Here is a 25371-nt window from a genome sequence, read left to right on the forward strand (position 1 = left end):
CCATACCCCTGAACCAGCCCTCTCCCCATCCCATCCCCAACCAGCCCTCATCCCACCACCAGCCCTGTCCCCATGCCCATACCCCTGAACCAGCCCTGTCTCCCATCCCCATACCCCTGAACCAGCCCTGTCTCCCCATCCCCATACCCTGAACCAGCCCTGTCTCCCCATCCCCATACCCCTGAACCAGCCCTGTCTCCCCATCCCCATACCCCTGAACCAGCCCTGTCTCCCATCCCCATACCCCTGAACCAGCCCTGTCTCCCCATCCCCATACCCCTGAACCAGCCCTGTCTCCCCATCCCCATACCCTGAACCAGCCCTGTCTCCCCATCCCCATACATGAACCAGCCCTGTCTCCCATCCCCATACCCCTGAACCAGCCCTGTCTCCACATCCCCATACCCCTGAACCAGCCCTGTCTCTCCATCCCCATACCCCTGAACCAGCCCTGTCTCCCCATCCCCCTGAACCAGCCCTGTCTCTCCATCCCCATACCCCTGAACTAGCCCTGTCTCTCCATCCCCATACCCTGAACCAGCCCTGTCTCTCCATCCCCATACCCCTGAACCAGCCCTGTCTCCATCCCCATACACCTGAACCAGCCCTGTCTCCCCATCCCCATCCCCCTGAACCAGCCCTGTCTCCCCATCCCATACCTGAACCAGCCCTGTCTCCCCATGCCCATACACCTGAACCAGCCCTGTCTCCCCATACCTGAACCAGCCCTGTCTCCCACCCCATACCCCTGACCAACCCTGTCTCCCCATCCCCATCCCCTGAACCAGCCCTGTCTCCCCATGCCCATACCCCTGAACCAGCCCTGTCTCCCATCCCCATACCCCTGAACCAGCCCTGTCTCCCATCCCCATACCCCTGAACCAGCCCTGTCTCCCCATCCCCATACCCCTGAACCAGCCCTGTCTCCCCATGCCCATACACCTGAACCAGCCCTGTCTCCATCCCCATACCCCTGAACCAGCCCTGTCTCCCCATCCCCATCCCCCTGAACCAGCCCTGTATCCCCATGCCCATACCCCTGAACCAGCCCTGTCTCTCCATCCCCATACCCCTGAACCAGCCCTGTCTCCCCATCCCCATACCCCTGAACCAGCCCTGTCTCTCCATCCCCATACCCCTGAACCAGCCCTGTCTCCCCATCCCCATACCCCTGAACCAGCCCTGTCTCCCCATCCCCATACACCTGAACCAGCCCTGTCTCCCCATCCCCATACACCTGAACCAGCCCTGTCTCCCCATCCCCATACCCCTGAACCAGCCCTGTCTCCACATCCCCATACCCCTGAACCAGCCCTGTCTCCCCATCCCCATACCCCTGAACCAGCCTGTCTCCCCATCCCCATACCCCTGAACCAGCCCTGTCTCCCCATCCCCATACCCCTGAACCAGCCCTGTCTCCCCATCCCCCTGAACCAGCCCTGTCTCCCCATCCCCATACCCCTGAAACAGCCCTGTCTCTCCATCCCCATACACCTGAACCAGCCCTGTCTCCCCATCCCCATACCCCTGAACCAGCCCTGTCTCCCCATCCCCATACATCTGAACCAGCCCTGTCTCCCCATCCCCATACCCCTGAACCAGCCCTGTCTCTCCATCCCCATACCCCTGAACCAGCCCTGTCTCCCCATCCCCCTGAACCAGCCCTGTCTCTCCATCCCCATACCCCTGAACTAGCCCTGTCTCTCCTCATCCCATACCCTGAACCAGCCCTGTCTCCCCATCCCCATACCCTGAACCAGCCCTGTCTCCCCATTCCCATCCCTCTGAACCAGCCCTGTCTCTCCATCCCCATACCCCTGAACCAGCCCTGTCTCTCCATCCCCATACCCCTGAACCAGCCCTGTCTCCCCATCCCCATACCCCTGAACCAGCCCTGTCTCCCCATGCCCATACACCTGATCCAGCCCTGTCTCCCAATCCCCATACACCTGAACCAGCCCTACTCCCAACTGAAGAAGAAGGTGAGCAGCATTGTGTTGAAGGACATGCCAGTTGGCATAATTGCAGGGGGAATTTGTGGGACTATCCTACCGATCCTTGACTTTGGCGATGTCATTTCAAAAATAGCCTCCAACACTCTACTCAGCAAACTGGATGCAGTCTATCACAGTGTCATCCGTTTTGTCACCAAAGCCCCATATACTACCCACCACTGCAACCTGTATGCTCTCGCTGGCTGGTCCTCGCTATATATTCGTCGTCTTTGCTAGGTAAAGTCCCACCTTATCTCTCTGGTCATCATAGCAACACCCACCTGTAGCATGCGCTCCAGCAGGTATACTTCACTGGTCATCCCCAAAGCCAACACCTCCTTTGGCCGCCTTTCCTTCCAGTTCTCTGCTGCCAATGACTGGAACGAATTGCAAAAATCACTGAAGCTGGAGATCACTGAAGCTCCCTCTCTAGCTTTAAGAATCAACTGTCAGAGCAGCTTACCGATCATTGTACCTGTACACAGCCAATCTGTAAATAACACACCCAACAACCTCATCCCCATATTGTTATTTATCTTTTTGCTCTTTTGCACCCCAGTATCTCTACTTGCACATCATCATCTGCACATCCAGTGTTAATGATAAATTGTAATTACTTCGCCTCTATGGCCTATTTATTGCCTTACCTCCTTACTTCATTTGCACACACTGTATACAGATTTTCTATTGTGTTATTGACTGTAAGTTTGTTTATCCCATGTGTAACTCTGTGTTGTTGTTTTTGTCGCACTGCTTTGCTTTATCTTGGCCAGGTTGCAGTTGTAAATGAGAACTTGTTCTCAACAGGCCCACCTGGTTAAATAAAGGTGAAATAAAAATAAAATGTACAAGAAATGTATTTTTTTATTATTATGAAAAAAAGAAAACTGATTAAATCCTTTTCAATGATAAGTATTCAAACACTGTAATTATTTTTCCACATAATGATCATTATATGAAACAAAAACAGCCTATAGTCTGTATTGGATGCTGGACAGTTTGAAGCATTGAGTGACTCAGTCTGTAAAGTGACATCCAATGTTAAAATAATACCTTCAAGTCATATGGCTTTGATGCAGACTGAAATATCTAGTGGTGGTCATACAGTGAGGGAAAAAAGTATTTGATCCCCTGCTGATTTTGTACGTTTGACCACTGACAAAGAAATGATCAGTCTATAATTTTAATGGTTGGTTTATTTGAACAGTGAGAGACAGAATAACAACCAAAAAATCCAGAAAAACGCATGTCAAAAATTTTATAAAATGATTTGCATTTTAATGAGGGAAATAAGTATTTTGACCCCTCTGCAAAACATGACTTAGAACTTGGTGGCAAAACCCTTGTTGGCAATCACAGAGGTCAGACGTTTCTTGTAGTTGGCCACCAGGTTTGCACACATCTCAGGGATTTTGTCCCACTCCTCTTTGCAGATATTCTCCAAGTCATTAAGGTTTCGAGGCTGACGTTTGGCAACTCGAACCTTCAGCTCCCTCCACAGATTTTCTATGGGATTAAGGTCTGGAGACTGGCTAGGCCACTCCAGGACCTTAATGTGCTTCTTCTTGAGCCACTCCTTTGTTGCCTTGGCTGTGTGTTTTGGGTCATTGTCATGCTGGAATACCCATCCACGACCCATTTTCAATGCCCTGCATGAGGGAAGGAGGTTCTCACCCAAGATTTGACGGTACATGGCCCCGTCCATCATCCCTTTGATGCGGTGAAGTTGTCCTGTCCCCTTAGCAGAAAAACACCCCCAAAGCATAATGTTTCCACCTCCATGTTTGACGGTGGGGATGGTGTTCTTGGGGTCATAGGCAGCATTCCTCCTCCTCCAAACACGGCGAGTTGAGTTGATGCCAAAGAGCTCAATTTTGGTCTCATCTGACCACAACACTTTCACCCAGTTGTCCTCTGAATCATTTAGATGTTCATTGGCAAACTTCAGACGGGCATGTATATGTGCTTTCTTGAGCAGGGGGACCTTGCGGGCGCTGCAGGATTTCAGTCCTTCACGGCGTAGTGTGTTACCAATTGTTTTCTTGGTGGCTATAGTCCCAGCTGCCTTGAGATCATTGACAAGATCCTCCCGTGTAGTTCTGGGCTGATTCCTCACCGTTCTCATGATCATTGCAACTCCACGAGGTGAGATCTTGCATGGAGCCCCAGGCCGAGGGAGATTGACAGTTCTTTTGTGTTTCTTCCATTTGTGAATAATCGCACCAACTGTTGTCACCTTCTCACCAAGCTGCTTGGCGATGGTCTTGTAGCCCATTCCAGCCTTGTGTAGGTCTACAATCTTGTCCCTGACATCCTTGGAGAGCTCTTTGGTCTTGGCCATGGTGGAGAGTTTGGAATCTGATTGATTGATTGCTTCTGTGGACAGGTGTCTTTTATACAGGTAACAAACTAAGATTAGGAGCACTCCCTTTAAGAGTGTGCTTCTAATCTCAGCTCGTTGCCTGTATAAAAGACACCTGGGAGCCAGAAATCTTTCTGATTGAGAGGGGGTCAAATACTTATTTCCCTCTTTAAATTGCAAATCGATTTGTAACATTTTGGACATGCGTTTTTCTGGATTTCTTTGTTGTTATTCTGTCTCTCACTGTTCAATTAAACCTACCATTAAAATTATAGACTGATAATTTCTTTGTCAGTGGGCAAATGTACAAAATCAGCAGGGGATCAAATACTTTTTTCCCTCACTGTACACAACTGCAGGTAATTTGGCTAAATATTCTGCAGGATTCAGTGCTGTTAAAAAAAATCTGTGGTGCATGCAGTTCATTTAAGTCAACAAAATGGTAGTAACTGAAATGTTTATTATGATGTTATTACAAATGGTATTATATTATAGACATATCATCTGCGTAATGTACACTCTACAGAGCCAGGACCCTCTTCAAGTGGTACAGTTCTGTCAGGGAGGTGTGTGGAAGTGGAGGAGAGGTGAAAGACAGTGCCGGCAGTACCAATGTAGATGATGAGGATGGAGCAAATGAGAGAAGGTGCACAGAAAGAGACAGACAAAGTAAGGATGTTGAAAAACAAGCTGTAGATGGCGAGTTATGTGGAAGAGATTCAGAGGAAGAACATTTCCTATCAGATGACACAGGTTTGTGACCAGCAAAAATAACTGATATGGGCACAGAGAGACTACTGTAAGGAAATTGGCAACAAGAGATGAAGATCTAGAAATGCCACAGGATTCAGAGGGAAAGCCATTCCCAGAATACTTGCAGTATACTAAGGCAACCAATGGAAGAGAAAAGCTGAAGAGAGACTGGATATTTCATAGCAAAAGTACTAATGCACTATATTGCATCTCATGTGTGATTTTCTCCCATGAACAAAAAATACCTTCCCATAGTGCACTAAACAGTCAACATGGATATAAAATGTCCGATGTGAAGTGGTGTCGTATGTATGATACATTTCCAAGCCATGAGAGGAATAAGGCACACAGACTGCTACTTGAATGGAAGAATTTGCAACAACCTGTAATGGCAGTTAGTCGCATTGACTGTCAGTTGCAGAAGCAGATACAAACAGAAACTGAGAAAAATAGAGTTCTCTTGCAGAGAATCCTAGATGAAACACTGCACTTGGCACCAACGAATGTACCCTTCAGGGGTAAAACCAAAGTCCCAGATGACATCCACGATGGTAATTTCCTAGGCACACTAGAGCTCGTCTCATTACGATCCACTGCTGAATGAGCACTTACAAAAAATCAGGGACAAAAAAAAAGGAACCAGGCTGACACACTATCTGAGCTCTGACATTCAAAATTAGTTCATTGAATTATGTGTCAGAGGAGTTTTGAAAAGAATTCTAAAGGAAAGGAAGGATGCTATTTATTATTCAGTCATCTGTGATGCTACGCCAGACATTTCCCATACTGAGCAGAATGTTGTGCTCATAAGATATGTGAGTTATAACAAAGAAACAGATGACTGGGAGATCACTGAACGGTTTCTTCAATTCAAGGACTTTCACAAAAAGACAGGAAGTGAGATAGCAGAGATGATTGAAAATGTGCTTCATGACCAAGAGATAGACATTGGAGATGGCAAAGGGCAGGGATATGACAATGGGGCAAACATGGCAGGGAAAGTCAAGGGAGTCCAAGCCCAAATATTAAAGAAAAATCCTCTGGCTACATTTTCACCTTGTGCCTCCCACACCTTAAATATTGTAGGTGTGCATGCTGCAGAGTCAAGCCCAGAAGTATCAAAAAATGTTGGCTGCATCAATTGCCTTTACACACCTGTTAGTGCCAGCCCAGAGCGATGGGCCATCTACAAAAAGAAAACAGGTTGCTCTTTGTATCGCCTCTCTGATACCCGCTGGAGTGCAAGGATTGATGCTGTTAAACCTGTTGTAAAACACCTACCTTCTGTCGTCAAGGCCCTTGATAGCATACTCATGACATGCAGTCTCACCAGTGAGGCCAGATCAGAAGCTAGTGGTTGGAAGAACTACTTCATGTCATTCAACGCTATTGTCCTCCTCACTGTCTGGCTGAAAGTACTGCAACGCATTGAGGACAGGAATGTGATTCTCCAGTCAGGAAAAATCTCACTTGACACAGAGGCAGCCAATATCAGAGCCTTAAAGGAAGAGATGCAGGCTCTTAGAGATGGATGGGAGTCTCTCCTGTCTGAGGAAACACTGATTGCTACGCAGATGGATGTTGCACCTCAATTTAGCAAGGAACACAGCCGCCAGAGGAAAAGGAAGAGATTCCATGATGAGACCTCTCAAGAGGAGACAGCTCAGGACAGTGTAGCAACGATGTTTGGGAACACAGAGGAAAAGGAAGAGATTCCATGATGAGACCTCTGAAGAGGAGACAGCTCAGGACAGTGCAGCAGCGGTGTTTGGGAACACAGAGGAAAAGGAAGAGATTCCATGATGAGACCTCTCAAGAGGAGACAGCTCAGGACAGTGCAGCAGCGGTGTTTGGGAACACAGAGGAAAAGGAAGAGATTCCATGATGAGACCTCTCAAGAGGAGACAGCTCAGGACAGTGCAGCAGCGGTGTTTGGGAACACAGAGGAAAAGGAAGAGATTCCATGATGAGACCTCTCAAGAGGAGACAGCTCAGGACAGTGTAGCAACGATGTTTGGGAACACAGAGGAAAAGGAAGAGATTCCATGATGAGACCTCTCAAGAGGAGACAGCTCAGGACAGTGCAGCAGCGGTGTTTGGGAACACAGAGGAAAAGGAAGAGATTCCATGATGAGACCTCTCAAGAGGAGACAGCTCAGGACAGTGCAGCAGCGGTGTTTGGGAACACAGAGGAAAAGGAAGAGATTCCATGATGAGACCTCTGAAGAGGAGACAGCTCAGGACAGTGCAGCAGCGGTGTTTGGGAACACAGAGGAAAAGGAAGAGATTCCATGATGAGACCTCTCAAGAGGAGACAGCTCAGGACAGTGTAGCAACGATGTTTCGGACACAGTGTTTTTTACTGCTATGGACAACATCATAAGTGACTTGGACACTAGGTTCCACACCACTGCAAAAATTGTTATATCATTTTTTTCTGTTCTGAAAGTTGGGCAGATTAATGAGGATAAAGTCCCTTCTGTGTGCCAACCACTGATCATAAAGTATTCCAGAGATATTACACCTGAGTTTCAGAATGGAGTAAGACACCTGAACACTGTATATGCTGCCACTTTCCCCCCTAACTTGTCCCCTCTTGGTCTCCTGAATGGAATTTGTAAGATGCAGCTGAAAAGCATTATTGGAGAAGTGTGCATTGCTTTACGTATATTTTGCACACTGCCTGTGACTGTTGCTGGTGGCGAGAGAGCTTTCAGTAAGCTAAAACTGATTAAAAAAACTATTTGAGGTCTACTATGTCTCATGACAGGCTTTGCAGTCTTGCCATGCTGTCCATTTAAAGTCAGTTAGCTAGAAAGCTGGACTTTAAAGACTTGATCAGTGACTTTGCTAGCAAGAAGGCTTGGCACTGGGCTCTTGGTGAGTAAGGCATGGCTATGGATATTGGATCACTACACACATGATTCCCACAGGCTGAGAACAAGACTGAGAACAGACTGAGAACAAGATATATCTCAAAGTAATGGCTGGATTGCCATAAAATTTGTTGTGCATAATCAAGACCCCAAGTGGAAAAAAACCTATTGATTTGGTGACCTCTTGACCTTTCCAATAGCGCCACCATCAGGTCTTTTCATTTTTCCATTTCCATTTTGTTTTCCATTTTCCATTTCCACTTTTACAGCTGCTTATTTTGTAGTTGGTATGTATACTTAGTTCAAAAATCTGCTGATGATTTTATTGTTTTGTCTGTTATATCATTCTATAGATGATAATGTTAATTTATTTTAATTGAAGAGGTTAATGTATATTTAAGTTGTATTTATTTTAAATTATTCATTCATGTTAAGAGAATTTTCCATTCAAGAATTTTACCATTAAAATTACATTTAGTCTGTAAAAGATGGCCTTTAGCACATTTCTTAAAGAGGGTATCAGTCCTGCATCAAATAGTGAATTCCACTGTATGCAGAACGTTGCATGCATGTCTGCACAGTGATGTATTTTCACAGCTCACTGTCAGTAAATATCGTACAGTAAATATTGGACTACAACAGAGTTGCAAGCCTGCAAAGGTAGAGTTATTTAAATAGTTATTTAAGAGAGAGTTATTTAAACCCATTTATTTGAATGGGTTGATTGGGTTTTGGAGGTGTGTGGTTACAGCAATTGTGCAGGGTTGGTGTGGCCTGTGGTGGTGGGGCCTAATGTGATATCTTTTCATGGGGCCCAAAATCCCTGCCGGCACCCCTGGGTGAGGGTGTGGATGTGACTGGTGGTGCTGTGGTCTGGATGTATGTCCTCTCTCTCTTTGCTCTCTCTCTCTCTCTCTCCCAACCCTAAAGAGATTTTACCTGGAATTTTGTGACGTAATGACATGGAACTCCTCGGATGATACATGTACGAGATCCTCGCCCTCTGACGTTACCGAGGTATTTAATCCATCTAAATGAGGAAAAGATTACATCAGGGGAAGTCAAGAGATTAACTGGCGTGTCTTTTTGTCATATTATGTAACAGGACTACAGCAGAGGCAGACTGGCCATCTAGCATTTTTAGCCCAGTGGACCTGTCTAACGTTTTTTTTTGCGCAAAATTATCATTATCTGGCTAATAATAGGGGCCGATGTGGGGGGCTCAAGGAAAAGAATGGGCTGATGTGGGGGGCTCAAGGAAAAGAATGGAACGATGTGGGGGGGGGGGCTCAAGGAAAAGAATGGGCTGATGTGGGGGGCTCAAGGAAAAGAATGGGCCGATGTGGGGGGCTCAAGGAAAAGAATGGGCCGATGTGGGGGGCTCAAGGAAAAGAATGGAACGATGTGGGGGGCTCAAGGAAAAGAATGGGCCGATGTGGGGGGGCTCAAGGAAAAGAATGGAACGATGTGGGGGGGCTCAAGGAAAAGAATGGGCCGATGTGGGGGGCTCAAGGAAAAGAATGGGCTGATGTGGGGGGGCTCAAGGAAAAGAATGGAACGATGTGGGGGGCTCAAGGAAAAGAATGGGCCGATGTGGGGGGCTCAAGGAAAAGAATGGGCCGATGTGGGGGGCTCAAGGAAAATAATGGAACGATGTGGGGGGCTCAAGGAAAAGAATGGAACGATGTGGGGGGCTCAAGGAAAAGAATGGGCCGATGTGGGGGGCTCAAGGAAAAGAATGGAACGATGTGGGGGGGGGGCCTCAAGGAAAAGAATGGGCTGATGTGGGGGGCTCAAGGAAAAGAATGGGCCGATGTGGGGGGCTCAAGGAAAAGAGTGGAACGATGTGGGGGGGCTCAAGAAAAATAATGGAACGATGTGGGGGGCTCAAGGAAAAGAATGGAACGATGTGGGGGGGCTCAAGGAAAAGAGTGGAACGATGTGGGGGGGCTCAAGAAAAATAATGGAACGATGTGGGGGGCTCAAGGAAAATAATGGGCCGATGTGGGGGGGCTCAAGGAAAATAATGGGCCGATGTGGGGGGGCTCAAGGAAAATAATGGGCCGATGTGGGGGGCTCAAGGAAAAGAATGGGCTGATGTGGAGGGCTCAAGGAAAATAATGGGCTGATGTGGGGGGCTCAAGGAAAAGAATGGGCCGATGTGGGGGGCTCAAGGAAAAGAATGGGCTGATGTGGGGGGGCTCAAGGAAAAGAATGGGCCGATGTGGGGGGCTTAAGGACAAGAATGGGCCGGTGTTGGGGGCTCAAGGAAAGAATGGGCCAGTGTGTTAGAAATTCCAGGGCCGATTTTTGGTCCCAATCTGCCCCTGGCCTGCAGCAATAATAAGGTGATATACTGTATTTAGTGGGACGAATGCAATGTCATCTCATTCACAAAATTGTGCCACTTTCCCGCAGTCACAGTGGGGTTGGACCACAAAGAGCCAAAAAGTCAACAGGTTTAAAAACATGCCTTTCAGATCATATGTATGCTTATTCGTCATTAGGAGTCTACCTTTGGGAAATCCATGCAATCCAATTAACTCAGACAACTAAGACACAGAATGAAAACAAACATGTTGTCCTCGCATCTTCCTCGTGGTTTATTTCTGTAGCCTACTAGTCTGCTATATGGGGATTACTGACATAAAGGGACGTGTGTGTGTGTGACTTCTTTATTAGACTGGTGTCTGATAAAGAGGCTAAACCCTGATGACTAAATCAACCCGAGGGTTTCTGTTCAGCACCTTGGACAGCGCCTTCCACTACAAGTGCAGTACATAGGTTATCTGCCTCTCTCTTGACCGGACAGTAGATTATCCGTTCCGCCTAGCCCTAGGTGGAAAACACAACAATTAGAAACAGACATGGCAAAATCAGCAGCTATCTTGCTGGTGTTAATTTCCTTTTTGTACATCCTATCTCAATCAGCCCATGTGGTTGCAGGATGGACAGACGAAAGGCTACCAAAGGCTGAAGTTACAGAGGACTCTAGGGAACTGGTGAGTAACCTGCTATAGTAATAAATATTAGTTGAGGTTATGATACAATTAAGGAATGCTATTGACACTATTTGATCATACAGGCCAAATGTACTGTACATTCATAGTGAGTCATTGCAATTAACCAATAAACATGGTCTATTGTGAGGCGACAGATTTGATGTAGGGCCATTTCAATACAGCAGTGTTTTTCTCTGTGTGTGTTGCAGCTGGGTGTCCTTCATAACGTCCTAGAGAAACTCCAAAACAGAAGAATGGCTGTGTGGGAAAGAAGACAAAGCCACCTTCCTAGTGTAAGCAAACTATTTCAGACACCACAGGTGAATAGTTGTATAGGTGATCGATTTCCCTACTGTGTGGGTCAGACCCTCTGGTGGGTTGTGGGTGGCACCTTTTAGATTGCGGGTCAAGACTACATTCTTGCTAGAGCGTGTTCTGGGGAAAATAAATAAACACTCCAAAAGCTTATGCTGTGTCATTTTTTTTGAAGACCACTGGAAACTACTAAAGAAACAAAGTCTCAAAGGATTCTATTCAGAACTGATTTAGATTATACACAGCCTTTTGAGTAACTAATGGGTACATTTAACCCCACGAATAGATTGAGTTTTTCCCTCTGAATGAATACTATTCTGTAGAATAAACAATAAAATGAGGAATAAAACATAAATGTAATAAACAGATGGAACTTTGAGCTTTGTTTATGTTATGCAGTTCATTGAAAGAGTTGTACGGTTGCAAAAGCCTGCAAAAGACAGAAAATCTTGTAGGCTGCCAACAAGGATTGTGATGGGAAAAGTACTGTCTTATGGCGACATCTAGTGGTCAAGGTACTTAAAAGTACTATGTCAACTTTTCCTTCCTTGTGAATATCTCATTTGGAAAATTCTACCATATGATTTTTGTTCTATTTTCATTCCAGTGTATTGTTGGTGACTACTGCACAGTGAAAAAGGGACCACGGTACGGCCAACTATGTGACTGTCCAAGAGGATCAAAGTGCAACCTCTTCTTCCTCAAGTGTTTGGGATTTATTTTTGTTATGGTATTAGTTCATTTATTTCTGTCTGAAATAGAGTAGGATTTTGAAATTTCGATTCGCTAACTTCTACTATATATCCTTCTTCTGACCTGTTTCATCCATGTGTTCTTTAATTTGCCTCTCATTCTACCATTCTGCTGTGCATTCAGCACAGATATAAAGGTAAGCTCTGTAAATATGATAAAGAGAGGCTCTTTTTTTATAAAAATGTTGATTAATAAACTGTCCAATTCCTTTCACAACTTAAGCAGAAAAAAGCTGAATTATATTTACTACCAAAAAACCTACATTGTGCACATACCCTAACAACAGTTTATTTGTATTGGTCATAAATAGAAAGTGCAATAAACTGTACAATTTTCTGCACACTTACAGCAATGTAATAATTAGGAATAGTGTTAACAGTGCTGTAAAATACATAAATACTGTAAGAAATCAGAAGAACCATGTTTTTACGAATAGTGTAACCAAAATTGAAAAGGCACTCGCACATCTGAGCTATCTCTGTTGCAGGTGTATGGTAACAGTTGAATAAGATGAGAAAAAAGAAGAAACCAGCACACTGCTCTTGATAGTGTCACTGCTCTTTATTAAGCTAGTGTGTAACCAAAAGGAAAGGCTTGTCAAACTACACCATAAATAAATAGATATGTATAGTTTAGACAGACCTGAATTTCACAAACAAACGTGATTGACCAATCATTGGTAAATACACCATAAGCACATTGATCACAGACCAAAAAATGTCATCTCTATCGTAGCGCATTAAATGTAGCTGGTAATACCCATTTTTCAGAAAACAATCTTTAAAGGAAAATCTTCAAAAATAACACACAGGCGTAGATATTTGCAGTATTCGTCTCTGGTTGGACCAACTCAGTTATTATGGTGACAATGCAAGACAATGTGAAACAATGTCAGAAAGTGAGACCAAGTTGACATGTTCAAATCCCCAAAACTGACACATGGAATGGTTAGGCAGGACTATACTCTAATCACAGACACAGAAACAATATCAACTATGACAACATAAAGACATGCTGTGCTGCAATATTATTAACCATACTGCAGTAATGACTTGGAACATATTGTAAGATTAGTTCAAACCAATAACTATTGTGCAGTGTATGGGTCATACTTACACATAGACATTTCACAAATAAGGCCGCAACAAAACATGGGATCAAAATGGAAATAGTGATCCCAAAAGAGATACCAATGTGCAAGTTCTGCCATTCAAGTCCTTCAAACATTTGAGAGTGGTCAAGCGCCGGCCAACAGCACCCAGTCTCTATATGGACAGGATCTGCCTGCGGACCTTTTCAGAAGCCAGGTGGTCCAGGGTTCTTTGACGAGCTATAACCACCAGGACCAAGACTACCGTTAGGCACATCATGATCCCTTCAAACCTCCAGAATAGGCTCTCATCCATCCGAGAGGAACGGCAGCTGAGAAAAGAGAAAGATAGAATTGTAGTCGGACCTGAATTGGCGGTTGCATCAATTTAGGAAAATACTCGAATAAAAATATACAACAAAAAGGGGGTAGGCTACCTCTTGTATTCAACTTTGTTGGACTTTGCACAGTTGATCTTTTCTATGAATCCAGTTCGGGCGCACGGCGCCCATGATTTCTGGATGAGACAGGCACGTGAGGGATTCCATCATTAAGACGTTATTGATCAGTATTACGGTGTTTAAGAAAATAGGAATTATTTTAACCCTCACCATCTGAAAGGGGTTGCACCTTGCACACTCTGTCAAAATCGAAAACTCCTCCTCTTGCCAGCAATGAAGGGATGTTGTGCTTATCTCTACAAAATAAAGAGATTACAATAGCTAAAAACTTCAATGTTAGGGTCTACAGCTACAGGTCAACTATTATAGCTACCCGATCTGTATTTAAGTGTTATTTAACTAGCTATGGGTCTACCTGTAGTAGGGTATTCCTCTCCTGAAATAGCACCATGGACACTGGAAGAAAATGATAGAATGGTTTGGTTAACACATTCACAAAAGTCAGAGGTTTGACGACAGCTCAGTCAGTGACACGGCTGGACGCTACACAGCACACTCACCTAAGTGACGCAGGTACTACCAGGAGCAGTGTTAAGATCGAGAACATTCGGGAATCGCTCATTGTGCTGGTAATGGGGGCACCAACTCTAGACTGTCAGTAACTTCTAATGAGATGGCAAAATAACGTAGCTTCTAGCTAGCTACATATTAGCTAAGGTTAGTTATCGGTTGAGTTCCAGAAGTATATTTACAGCAGCTAACCCACTACGGAATACTCAAGTGTCACTGTAAGCATCTTTAAATGTTAAATGTTATTCCATTATAAAATGTTTTGTTCTGGCAGAATTGCAGCCATCTTGAATCCTCGAAGTTCCTCCCCATGTCACCTGACCTGAGTGACATGCTTGAAGTGCTCTCACCAGCCCTAGCGGTGACAAGTAGGCATTTAAATCAGTTGGTAACTTTCTGGCTCGTCTATGCTGTGGGTGACAATTATAGTTTTACTGAAGGTCAATAATGAACTGCAGTTATGTTTCTATTTCTTGACATGTCATGATAATGTTTATATCATTGGGTAGCAACACCTTTAAATGTTTTTATTAAAACAATGTTGAACATATCAAAACACTTAAGAATATTTGTAACATTTGGACCATTCTTTCATTCTCAGAAAACATTCTCTGACAGGATGGATAACTAGTCCTCTTACTACAAATGGCAGCAATATTTCTCAGCTAAAATAAATCTTCAACATTTCTATATAAATCTACAATGCAGCCAAACCTGGCTAGCTGAGGTGCATACCGTTGTCTTTCACAAATAAATGACCAAACTTTTTTTTTTTTAAAGTAACATAACATTGTAGCAAACACATGAAATCTATAGTGTGAAGTGTCTTGGACAAACCCATAATGTACCTGAGCAAAGAGAATTGGTTAGCTTGCTTGTGATTTTACTGAACAAGCAATTATTTTCTTAGACAAGTCCTGCAGACCTTCATACTTCTTAGGCAAGGTTTTAGACCACCCTGCTCAGCACTGAGCTAAGCTTATAAATGAATAAATGATGAAAAGAACAACAGCTCAAGTGTGTGAAACAGTTAAAGTATGACTCTAGAGAGCTCTAATTCAGCCACATAACACATGCTTCTGGGCTTGTGTGTACCACCACATATTTGTTCACAAATAGTGCTTCTAACAATAGTTCTGAGTAAGCCAGAGACCCTGGTTGTCACATCCATCTGTTTCCAGTGAGGGGCAGTTCTACTAATGAATTACCCCTGGACAGCCTCAGTGCATTTCTTGATGCTGCCTACCCGTCTCCCAGCTGGGTTCTACTCCATGTAGTCGGAGCCTGCCATGGCCATGTAGGAATCCAGCTCTGCGTCTAGGTGACTCTTGGTCATTGACATGTAGTTGTCTAGTTGGTTGTCCAGCTCCTCTTTGGTGGGGATTTTTTTAGGTTTGCCCATGCCTCGGCCACGGAACCCTCCCCGGCCCCGCAGGCCTGGACCCGCTCCTCTGCCTGGTAGGGATGACAAGATATGAGCAAGGGCAGTGGGAGAAGGGAGGGCAGAGTATGCACAGTTACGAGAGTACAAGAGAGTTCTCTCACCTCTTCCTCTCAGGCCCAGTCCATTCCTGGCTCCGCAGCTAACCAGCACTCCAGCATTGTTCAGCTGGCCACCTTGTAGCCTCAAGCCCTGACGAAACCTAAGCTTAGTCACCCCTCCCCGGGCACGCATCTGATTCACACCTGAATGAGAGAGGGATACAAAGGTAAACTGGCACCAACTGTGTTACAGTTGAAAAACAGTACACCCACCTCTGAAAGCATAGCCACCTCTGAAAAAGCCCCTTCTGTCGTTTCCACACACTCTGAAACCTCCTCGATTCATCCCTCGCAGTCCCCTTACAGCAAACCCTTGGCTTCTGGTGTCCCCCCGCATCAGGGTCCCCATGGGCCGACCTAGCCTTGCCAGGACGTCGTCCTTCCCCAGGCGCTGCTTCAGGCTCTGTGGGACATTGGGAACGTACCAACAGAGTTTGGGTGTATTCATTTCAAAGATGAACTGAAAGTCAAGACATGCCCAGGAGGTGGCACTCTTGGTTTCAAAATTCAAATGAACTTTTCAATGCTTCTAATCTACTCCAAGTCTTCATTTCTCTGGTCTCTTCTTAAAAAAGAAAAAGATAAATAGTGATACTGGGATAGTTATGATCTGGGGTGCGTTCAGCTTTTAATTCAACGGAAACGATTCTGAACAACAAGTTGAAGAACGGTGTGATTATGGTGGCGCAGAGGGAGATAACTCTACAGACATGTACATATTACCTCAATTAACCGGTGTCCCCGCACATTGACTCCGGTACCCCCCCCCCCCGTTTAGTCTCACTATTGTTATTTTACTGCTGCTCTTTAATTACTTGTTACATTTAAAAAAAAATAGAATAAGAAATAAAAGTAACTATTGTTGGTTAGGAGCTCATAAGTAAGCATTTCACTGTAAGGTGTAACCTGTTGTACTCAGCGCATGTGACTGATATAATTTCATTTCATTGTATGGTCAGATGGTGTGTGCTGCACATGTTTTGTGATTTCAAAATGGTCGCACCCATATTGATCATGCCACACCCACTGAAGTGGTGCGCACCGTTTTGGGGAAATGTGCCCTTCAGTACAAACTGTCATGGAATGTTGCATCGAACTGAATGCAGCCCTGGATTAGTGACACTGAATCTAATTAAGTAACCTAGACAGGTTGAAAAGTGGATGGTTAGTTCCCACACCTTGGGCTGCAGGGCAGCCTGCACAGAGGTCCTGTTCTCCATCTGCAGAGCCAGTCTCCTGTTGCGGACACTGGCCACTTGCTGCTGCTGCATGTTGACTCTTACAGCCACTGGCTCCAGCTGCTTGTTGTTCAGCAAGGTCGTGAAGCTTGGAGGAGCAGGGGTTGAGGGATAAAGAAGGATAGAATGGGGCAGGGGTGTCAAACTCATTCCATGGAGGGCCAAGCATCCACTGGTTTGTACGTTACCTTTGAATTTGTGTCCAATTTAGACCTAGACAACCAGGTGAGGGGAGTTCCTAACTGATCAGTGACTTTACTTGATCAAGTACAAGGGAGGAGTGAACCTGCAGACACTTGGCCCTCAGTGGAATAGGGTGATATAGGAGGTTGGAGGGTTTAAGAACCACAGGAGGCTGGTGGCAGCGTAATTGGAGAGATCGGGCTTATGGTAATGACTGGAGTGGAATTAGTGAAATGGTACTAAATACAGCAAACACCTGGTTTTAAGGCATTTGATGCCATTCCATGTGCTCCGTTCCAGACATTGTTATGAGCCGTCCTCCCATCAGCAGACGCCTGTGTTAATTAAGAACATACTGCTTAGCATACTACTGTATCCATGTAGTTGCGTTCCCCTGCCCTGCCACTTACTGCCTATAACAGGGCTGGGCAACTCCAGTCCTCGAGGGCCTGATTGGTGTCACTTTCCCCATCCCTAGCAAACACAGCTGATTAAATCAAATTGCATTCTAAACTGAAGATCATGATTAGGTGATTATTGGAGTCAGGTGTGTTAGCTGGGGCAAAACTGTGACACCAATCAGGCCCTCTATATACAATGCACATGGGGTAAAGTCCCCCCAATTATCTAGCAGTAGCTAGTGGTCCAGCAAACAAACCAGTTTGGCCTTGGATTCTGGATGTTGTATCAAGGGGGAAGAAAGATTGATAAGAGAAAAGACACTTAGTCATAACAGGGTTTGCAATGAGCAAGATATGGAGTACAGGAGGTGGCCTCTGCAAACTCATCACCACTGGCTAATGGTGGTCTCACCGATCGTTGAGGGAAACTGTTGAGGTGCTTTTCAGCACGATTTTCTCTGTTGGTGAAGTCATTGCGTCTGTTTGCTGATACATTCCTGAGGAGAGACTCAATAGGGAGAACGATATTGCAATGGAACAAAAGCATAACTTTAGTTGGTAACTACAGTGACAATTTGAGAATGACCTAATGTTAGGCTAGGAAACTACCTTGTAACATGAGTTTCAAACACATACTAGCTACTAACTAGCTGTTCATTCGTTTGAGATGCTGGCTTGGTCGGTAAACTTTTGCTACTATGTGAGATGGTAGCTAAACCTCAAACTAGATAAACCTACTAACTAGCTTTGTATCAAGTTTTGAGCACGCTAACGTTACTCTTACTCACTTTTTAGAACAGCACTGGAAGATGCTAGCAAAAATGTGGTTAGCCTCCCCCTCTTGACTGTCCGCACCGAAGATGCACCTGCACAACATAAAATAAAAAGTTATTCTCAACTAAGGAAAGCCTCAAGTTTCATACTGTAGTTACCGCCCAAAATATAAACGCAAGAATTAAATCGAACTCGCACAGTGATTCGAACACATGCGGAAAACCACAAATGCACGTTTACAAATCAAGAACTGATGAAAGGTTGCATTTTTGCAGTATATAGATAATTAATTTGACTAAGACCCCAAATACACAATCACTTTTTGAAAGTTGGTAAAAAAAGATGAAAGTTTAGGACACTGTCCATGTAAGATTTCAAAACGGTACCCATATATTTTGCTGCATAACATTGGAATTGAGGAACAGAGGGCTAAGCAGCAATGGAGCAACCGGAGCTATGTACAAACGTGTGTGTAAAGTAGCACATGTGCAGAAGGTACGGATGTATTATGCTATCCGGTAGAGGTGTCCAGAGAGTATGGTAATGAAGCGACTCCGTTCCCTATTTAGTGCACTTATTTTAACCAGAGAGCCATTTGTGACGCAAATTCAATCCATGTAGTAGTGTGTGCCCGAATAGCCTAGCTAGGAGAGACAGAGGTACAATTTACAAGAAACCCCCATTTTCCTGGTAAAGTACCTGATAACCTATCCACTTACTGCTATCTTAATAATCTAGCCTGGTGTATTTTATATTCTAGCCTGGTGTTCCCATAAGGTAAATGCAACATATACTTGAAACAAATCATCCACTTTGTGTAGAGAGCAGATTATCTAAAACACCATTAGTCTATAAAACACAAGCTGTGGATTTTTTACATATACTAATGAGAAAAAAGTGACAATATACTCCTCTATGCAAAGCCTAACTGGCTTTTGTGTAGCCTACCAAAAATAATACATTACAGTAAAAAACTGTGAGCCACTACAGGGCAGCACAGTCTCATATTTAAAAGTCATGGAAATCTACCGTTATTGGCGGTAATGTCAGATTTATTTTGCAGAAATGTCACTGATCAAGAAATGCACAATATAATTGTCATACGATGTGTATTAGATGTGTATGTATGTATGCATGCATGTTTTGGACTATAGCAAGCTATAACAAGGACAGAATATCCAAGCCATACATACAGCCTCATGATGATGTTGGCTGTTGTGCTTTTTATCCTGGTTATTTTCATGAAATTGGAGGTCCATTATTGCGTTACTGTGCTCAGTATTGATGTGTTTAACTACCAATGTGTATTTTTTCACATATTGCCTTGGTGAAATACAATTATTATTGCGGACCTCTTCATTGGTATGGACCATTGTAGGATTCTTTCCAGCTAGCTACGTTTCTTTGACGTCAGAAATGAATGCGGCTGATGCCCAACCATAGAGAATGATAGAGGCCTAGTAGTGGCCAAAAGGCTTTATTAACATGGGCAGTGCCATTGAGGGCTTCCACCACTTTAATGTAGTCTACTGGGTGGGACTTCTAACTTCATGGACATGATTCCAACAGGGTCACCAGGAGGGATCAGTCAATCTTGAAGAAGAAACTGACTACTTTAAAATGGAGATAGTCTTAATGGCGCTGCCCATCCTGTCACAGACCCTACAATGGCACAGATACAAGCATTAGTCTTCTATCTATCTCTATGTGCCCAACACACTTACGGCGCCGCCGCAACCGTTTCTGGGAGGAGAATGATTTCGATGAGGGCTGCAATTCAATCCCAGGAACGTTGCAATGCCTTGTTTCACTGATGAGGTTTGGGCATAGGCACCGTGTGAGTGTCATTGGTAATAGCAACCGAGGAGGATAAGATTCGCTAATAATAAACTTTATCGCGGGTAGAACGAAGGACATTATTTATCATCCAGTCTATTAGCTAGCTGAAGATTTCGGCTTGATGTTTACTGGAGAGAGAGTGGTGAGTCCGACCAGCCGTTGTTAGCTTGCTAGCTTGTAGCTAGGGTTAGTTAGTTATCAGTATATTTGAGGTTACGTTTGCTAAACTCACGTTAACCAACCTTCGTTCATACAATTATTTGAGGAAATTACAATTAAATCGGCGCCGCCAGCTGAGTTTATCCAACGTCAAAATATGTTGTTACGCAGTAATACCTAGCTAGTTAAGTAACTAACGTTTGCTAGCTACTGTTAGATAGCTAACGCGTTACTCGGTGAATGAACGAGGCACTAGTACGGTAACGTAGCTAACACAGGCCTATCAAGCTGTTTCTCTGTCTCGTGATGGAAGCTTACGCGTTAGCTAACTAGCCAACTGCTTTCATGGACTAACTTAAACATTAGCTAGCCAAGTATAATCATCTGTCAAATAGCTAGTTAACTAACTTTTAGCCTCTTGAAATTGGCTAACTAGCTAAGTTAGTAAGCTAGCTACTGTACTGTATCTTGTCATGGCAACCAAATCACCTGACCTGATCCCATTTAGCAATTGTGTGGTAGTTAAAATAATGTTACTTAACTAAATACTTTCCTATATGTAACTAGTAGTTATGTTCCCTGTAAGCATGCATTAGTAGTACAGTATTGGCTTCAGTTCATAGCTACATTGTAATTGTAGCTAGCTAGGTATTTAGTAATGTGTGGTGTATCTTATGGCGACATTTTCAAGAAGGAAATACTGTAGCGTCCATTGATTATGAATGATGGAACGTCTTTGAGGCCCGAGTGTCTTTGACTATAACCCATGTGGGGTTAATGGCTGTATTAACTAAATCCTACCAGTTGAACCTGCAAATAAGCTAAACAAAATTCTCCTGTCAGTCATAATTCATTGCAACTTTGAAACACAGTTGGTCTGTAAGGCTAAACGTTACAGATACAAAAGGGTTTATTTAATAAGTTATTTTGGTGTTTTTCTTCATGTATCTACGAGCTTCACTGCTAGACCCTTGGCTTTGTTTTTGTTGAACAACAGAAACTCAGGGGTGTAATCATTACTTCAAACTAGCGTTTCTACTGGACAGATTCAGGTAGGGCCCTAATTGTTTGCTGCCCAATAGAAATTGTAATTTCTGTTGCAAAACAGAACGTTTGGCAACTGTTTGAAGTAAGGATTACACCCCAGTACAAATCTGTGAGAATGTTCCGCGATGAAGGTTTGAGTCAGGCGGTAGGCCTTATTTCCTTCAAGTCACTTTTAAGTGAAGTTTTGTTCTGTTGATATTCTGATGTGATTTTCTCTCATTGTTACTCTTAGGAAGTGGACATCATGGGCACGACATTAACATCCAACGTGTTGAAGTAAAGTGGACCCACGAGACTGCTTAAAACCCATCCCCAGCCATGGCAGGCTTCAAGCGAGGGTATGATGGCAAGATTGCAGGGCTCTATGACCTGGACAAGACACTGGGCCGGGGCCACTTCGCCGTGGTCAAACTGGCGCGCCACGTCTTCACGGGGGAGAAGGTGGCGGTCAAGGTCATCGACAAGACCAAGTTGGACACGGTTGCCACGGGTCACCTGTTCCAGGAAGTGCGTTGTATGAAGCTGGTGCAGCACCCCAACATTGTCCGGCTCTACGAGGTCATCGACACGCAGACCAAGCTCTACCTGATCCTGGAGCTGGGCGACGGTGGAGACATGTTCGATTACATCATGAAGCATGAGGAGGGTCTCAGCGAGGAGCTGGCCAAGAAGTACTTTGCCCAGATCGTCCATGCCATCTCGTACTGCCACCGGCTGCATGTGGTGCACCGTGACCTCAAGCCGGAGAACGTGGTGTTCTTTGAGAAGCAGGGAGTGGTGAAGCTCACTGACTTTGGCTTCAGCAACAAGTTTCAGCCAGGGAAGAAGCTCACCACCAGCTGTGGCTCGCTGGCCTACTCTGCCCCAGAGATCCTGCTGGGAGATGAGTACGATGCTCCGGCCGTAGGTAAGACATCTAAGCTTGTAGGCCTGGATACATTAGATGGATGACGCTTGACGCTGTCTGCCATAGATTTTTATTTAACTAGGCAAGTCAGTTAAGAACAAATTCTTATTTACAATGACGTCCTAAGAACAGTGGGTTAACTACCTTGTTCAGGGGTACAATGACAGATTTTTACCTTGTCAACTCAGTGATTCGATCTAGCAACCTTTCAGTTACTGGCCCAATGCTCTAACTACTATCTCTTAGAGCCATAGTTTGATTGTATTGACCTGGGCTGGCTGTAATCTTTGGCACTTAGTCTAATAGGCATGTGTTGAAAACCCTTCAAGGTAATGGGCTCGTATCAGCAAGCTCAGAACCCTGTGTCATGGGGCCATGGTGATTCTGTGAGATTGTTGCATGGACTTGAGGGCTAAGGATCGCAGAGTCTAAAAAATGGAGTTGTATGCTGACCTTTGACATTGCCTTACCGTGGCCTAGAAAGGATTACTTATGTGTATGTATGACGGTTTAGGCTGGTTTTGAACTTGCAATTTCAGAAGTGCAAGGTTATGTTGTAGCTAGGGAAGCAAGTTACTGCTATGTGTTGCTATGATACACAAGGCCAGTTATCCTGGTGTTGGTGCCTAGAGTGTTATATTGCACTTCATTAACTGGCTCATTGATTTCCTGTGTGGACTGACTGACTGACTGTAGTGCATACAGCAGCAGCACTGACTTCTCCAATAACCTCCCGTGTGCCCAACCAGGCATTTACATATCAAATCATTTGTAAGATGATTACTTATATTCTATGATACAACCTATTTCTTTAACATTTCACTGTCCCAGACATTTGAGAGGAGAGTCTGCAATACTCCAATGTTATAAACACGCACATCTTTAAATATAGGCCCTAGGCATGATAATGCCTTTCGATTAGCAATTATTGCTTCCCCTATTTGACTATGCCTGCCACACTTGTAGGGTGTAACTGTAACCTGAGGAAACTGTGGTCACACTCTCTCTCACATACACACACGGTTTCTTTGCAAAGAATGACAGAGCATTTTATCTAACAGTAATAAGTCTGGGGCTGTGTGCAGCCTGTGTTGTGTTGTAATTGTCATGGTTGTGCGTCAGATGAAGGTCCCTAGAGAGGAGAAGAGAGAAGGCTGACTGCTGTTAATTGCAGCCCGGTTACAATCGCCGGCTCTAGGCAGAACAGTTAATCCATCCTTTGTTTGTACTGAACAGCTAGTGCTGAAGCCCTGATTAAACATTTTACTATTAACATTGTGGGGTTGATTAAAATACACAATTTGTATAGTTGCCAGCATAGCCCTGCCAAATCAATATTCCATCCTGCAGCCTCTCTGTCCAGAGCTGTGTCACAGGCCATCTCACTGTCTCAAAGCCATCAATTCACCCTCTCACTGAACAAACATTGAGCCAGCAGCAGTGTTGCCTGACCCTGGACTGGTGGGATGGATGAGCACTCAGAGTGTGAGAGTGTAGTGCTTACCTATGACCCATGGCTCTGCTCCACTGTCTCAGGGCTCTGCTCCACTGTCTCAGGGCTCTGCTCCACTGTCTCAGGGCTCTGCTCCACTGTCTCAGGGCTCTGCTCCAATTGTCTCAGGGCTCTGCTCCAATTGTCTCAGGGCTCTGCTCCACTTGTCTCAGGGCTCTGCTCCAATTGTCTCAGGGCTCTTGGCTTGCGTACTGTTACGTTTTGGTGACTCTTGTCTGGGGACAATTATTCAGAACTCCTGGGAGAGAGCCTGGCAAAAAAATCAAGTCCTCTCTTCTCTCACCCTCGCCCTCCATCGCCTATGATTGGTGACGGAGGGCCAGGCAGAGTGAGCGTCCCAAATGGCATCCTATTCCCTATATTGTGCACTACTTTTGACCAGAATCCCATAGGGCTCTATGCACAATATAGGGAACAGGTTGCTATTTGAGACACAGCCAGTGTGCCATAGATGTTTTTGTAACTGCTCAGAGAACACCAGAGGTAGCATGAGGCCAGGAATGTGAATGAGCAAGAGTCATTGTACAAAAAGAGAGGAAACTGTTGGGTATGTGGGTGTATGTTATGATGAACACTTTTCTTGGAATGTGACCAATGAGAGAGAGACACACTACAGTCTACTGCCAGCCCTGTGGCTGTTTGTCACTCTGCCATGTTTGTTCCTATGTAATGAGAGAACAGGGTGCTGGAGGTGTCAAGGAGGATTAGGTCAGTCTGACAGAATAGGGTGTTGTATGGGCTGGAGTTGTCAAGGAGGATTAGGTCAGTCTGACAGAACATGGTGCTGGAGGTGTCAAGGAGGATTAGGTCAGTGACAGAATAGGGTGTTGTGTGACTGTGGTGCTGGACCTGTCAAGAAGGATTAGGTCAGTGACAGAATAGGATGTTGTATGACTGTGGTGCTGGACCTGTCAAGGAGGATTAGGTCAGTGACAGAATAGGGCGTTGTGTGACTGTGGTGCTGGAGGTGTCAAGGAGGATTAGGTCAGTCTGACAGAATAGGGTGTTGTGTGACTGTGGTGCTGGAGGTGTCAAGGAGGCCCAGTCTGAGGATGATGCCACACCAATGCTGCATTCCACATGGTAGGGGCTATAGTAGGGTGGGATTTGGCCCAGGCATCTGAGGGAACAAGCTGACCTGATGGTGTTGGTGACCTTGTACCACTCATGGTTAGACAATGCTCCTCAGAAATAACCTGTTGCATAAAAATGTAAAGACATTTACTGTGACTTATCAGCTGAGAGTATTTATGTTCCACCTCTCTTTGAAAGGCAATGCACTGCAAATATTGTCTCCTGAAAAATGCGCTAAATGTTGTGAGAATGCTTACTATGCAATGAATGTGCAGAGCCCAGTCACAGTGAAGTGGAGGAACGGGCTTGTTTAATTTTATGACTGAAGAGGGACAAGTCGTGTGAGTGATAATCAGAATGTTTATGGTCCCTCCCAGACGCACACTCAGCATGTTTTCAGCCTGTTCTAATCCCATTAATGCAGGTTCCACTAATGCTGTGAGGAAGTTTCAGGTCTGGTGGAGTCTAGCAGCTCTACTCAGGATGATCTGGAAAGCCCAGCGGTATAGAACGAGACGAGGGTGTGTCAATAGGTTCTTGACATTGAGCTTCCCAGTTACCACTGCGTCAGGTCATAC

The 25371-nt window shown here is 44.8% G+C and overlaps 3 protein-coding genes and 1 long non-coding RNA gene across 6 annotated transcripts in view; 2 read left to right on the top strand and 2 right to left on the bottom strand.

Moving 5' to 3' along the window:
* Positions 1–10479: 10479 nt before the first annotated feature.
* Positions 10480–12089, top strand: LOC115165067 (uncharacterized). Its single transcript, XR_003870064.1, has 3 exons — positions 10480–10987; positions 11197–11280; positions 11910–12089. It is a non-coding gene; the product is annotated as an uncharacterized LOC115165067 (long non-coding RNA).
* A 506-nt stretch (positions 12090–12595) lies between these two features.
* On the bottom strand, positions 12596–14524 carry LOC115184983 (protein JTB). The gene is made up of 5 exons (XM_029745571.1): positions 14107–14524; positions 13962–14002; positions 13757–13842; positions 13583–13662; positions 12596–13477 (listed from the first exon to the last, which is right to left on the bottom strand). Exons 1-5 carry the CDS (start codon positions 14166–14168, stop codon positions 13321–13323), a joined length of 426 nt encoding a protein of 141 aa, XP_029601431.1. The 5' UTR covers positions 14169–14524; the 3' UTR covers positions 12596–13320.
* A 90-nt stretch (positions 14525–14614) lies between these two features.
* On the bottom strand, positions 14615–19470 carry LOC115184963 (chromatin target of PRMT1 protein). Of its 3 annotated transcripts, none has more exons than XM_029745546.1 (7): positions 19448–19470; positions 18269–18346; positions 17893–17988; positions 16837–16984; positions 15872–16061; positions 15662–15802; positions 14615–15571 (listed from the first exon to the last, which is right to left on the bottom strand). In XM_029745546.1, exons 1-7 carry the CDS (start codon positions 19453–19455, stop codon positions 15381–15383), a joined length of 852 nt encoding a protein of 283 aa, XP_029601406.1. In that variant the 5' UTR covers positions 19456–19470; the 3' UTR covers positions 14615–15380. The 3 variants fall into 3 exon arrangements, with proteins under 3 accessions (XP_029601406.1, XP_029601414.1, XP_029601421.1); XM_029745554.1 differs by lacking the exon at positions 19448–19470 and adding an exon at positions 18641–18735; XM_029745561.1 differs by lacking the exon at positions 19448–19470 and adding an exon at positions 18641–18724 and having other exon boundaries at positions 17893–17977.
* Positions 19471–19987: 517 nt separating this feature from the next.
* Positions 19988–25371, top strand: part of LOC115184991 (SNF-related serine/threonine-protein kinase) — a 59862-nt gene continuing 54478 nt past the window's right edge. Inside the window, exons 1-2 of the mRNA XM_029745583.1 lie at positions 19988–20235; positions 21532–22206. Of these exons, the coding sequence (XP_029601443.1) occupies positions 21618–22206 (589 nt within the window). The 5' untranslated portion in view covers positions 19988–20235; positions 21532–21617. The remainder of the gene's footprint in view (positions 20236–21531; positions 22207–25371) is intronic.

The sequence above is a fragment of the Salmo trutta genome, chromosome 3, assembly GCF_901001165.1.
Source record: "Salmo trutta chromosome 3, fSalTru1.1, whole genome shotgun sequence".
NCBI lineage: Eukaryota > Metazoa > Chordata > Actinopteri > Salmoniformes > Salmonidae > Salmo > Salmo trutta.

What these genes read in the sequence shown, in the direction of transcription:
- LOC115184983 (XM_029745571.1), bottom strand. Translation starts at nt 14,168, where the DNA reads ATGAGCGATTCCCGAATGTTCTCGATCTTAACACTGCTCCTGGTAGTA. An exon ending in GTAGTACCTGCGTCACTTAG is followed by an intron (nt 14,003 to 14,106) that starts GTGAGTGTGCTG and finishes ATTTTCTTCCAG; the next exon opens with TGTCCATGGTGCTATTTCAG. An exon ending in AGAGGAATACCCTACTACAG is followed by an intron (nt 13,843 to 13,961) that starts GTAGACCCATAG and finishes TTTATTTTGTAG; the next exon opens with AGATAAGCACAACATCCCTT.
- LOC115184963 (XM_029745554.1), bottom strand. Translation starts at nt 18,663, where the DNA reads ATGTTATGCAGCAAAATATATGG. An exon ending in AGGCTGCCCTGCAGCCCAAG is followed by an intron (nt 16,062 to 16,836) that starts GTGTGGGAACTA and finishes AATGTCCCACAG; the next exon opens with AGCCTGAAGCAGCGCCTGGG. An exon ending in AGGTGGCTATGCTTTCAGAG is followed by an intron (nt 15,803 to 15,871) that starts GTGGGTGTACTG and finishes TCTCTCATTCAG; the next exon opens with GTGTGAATCAGATGCGTGCC.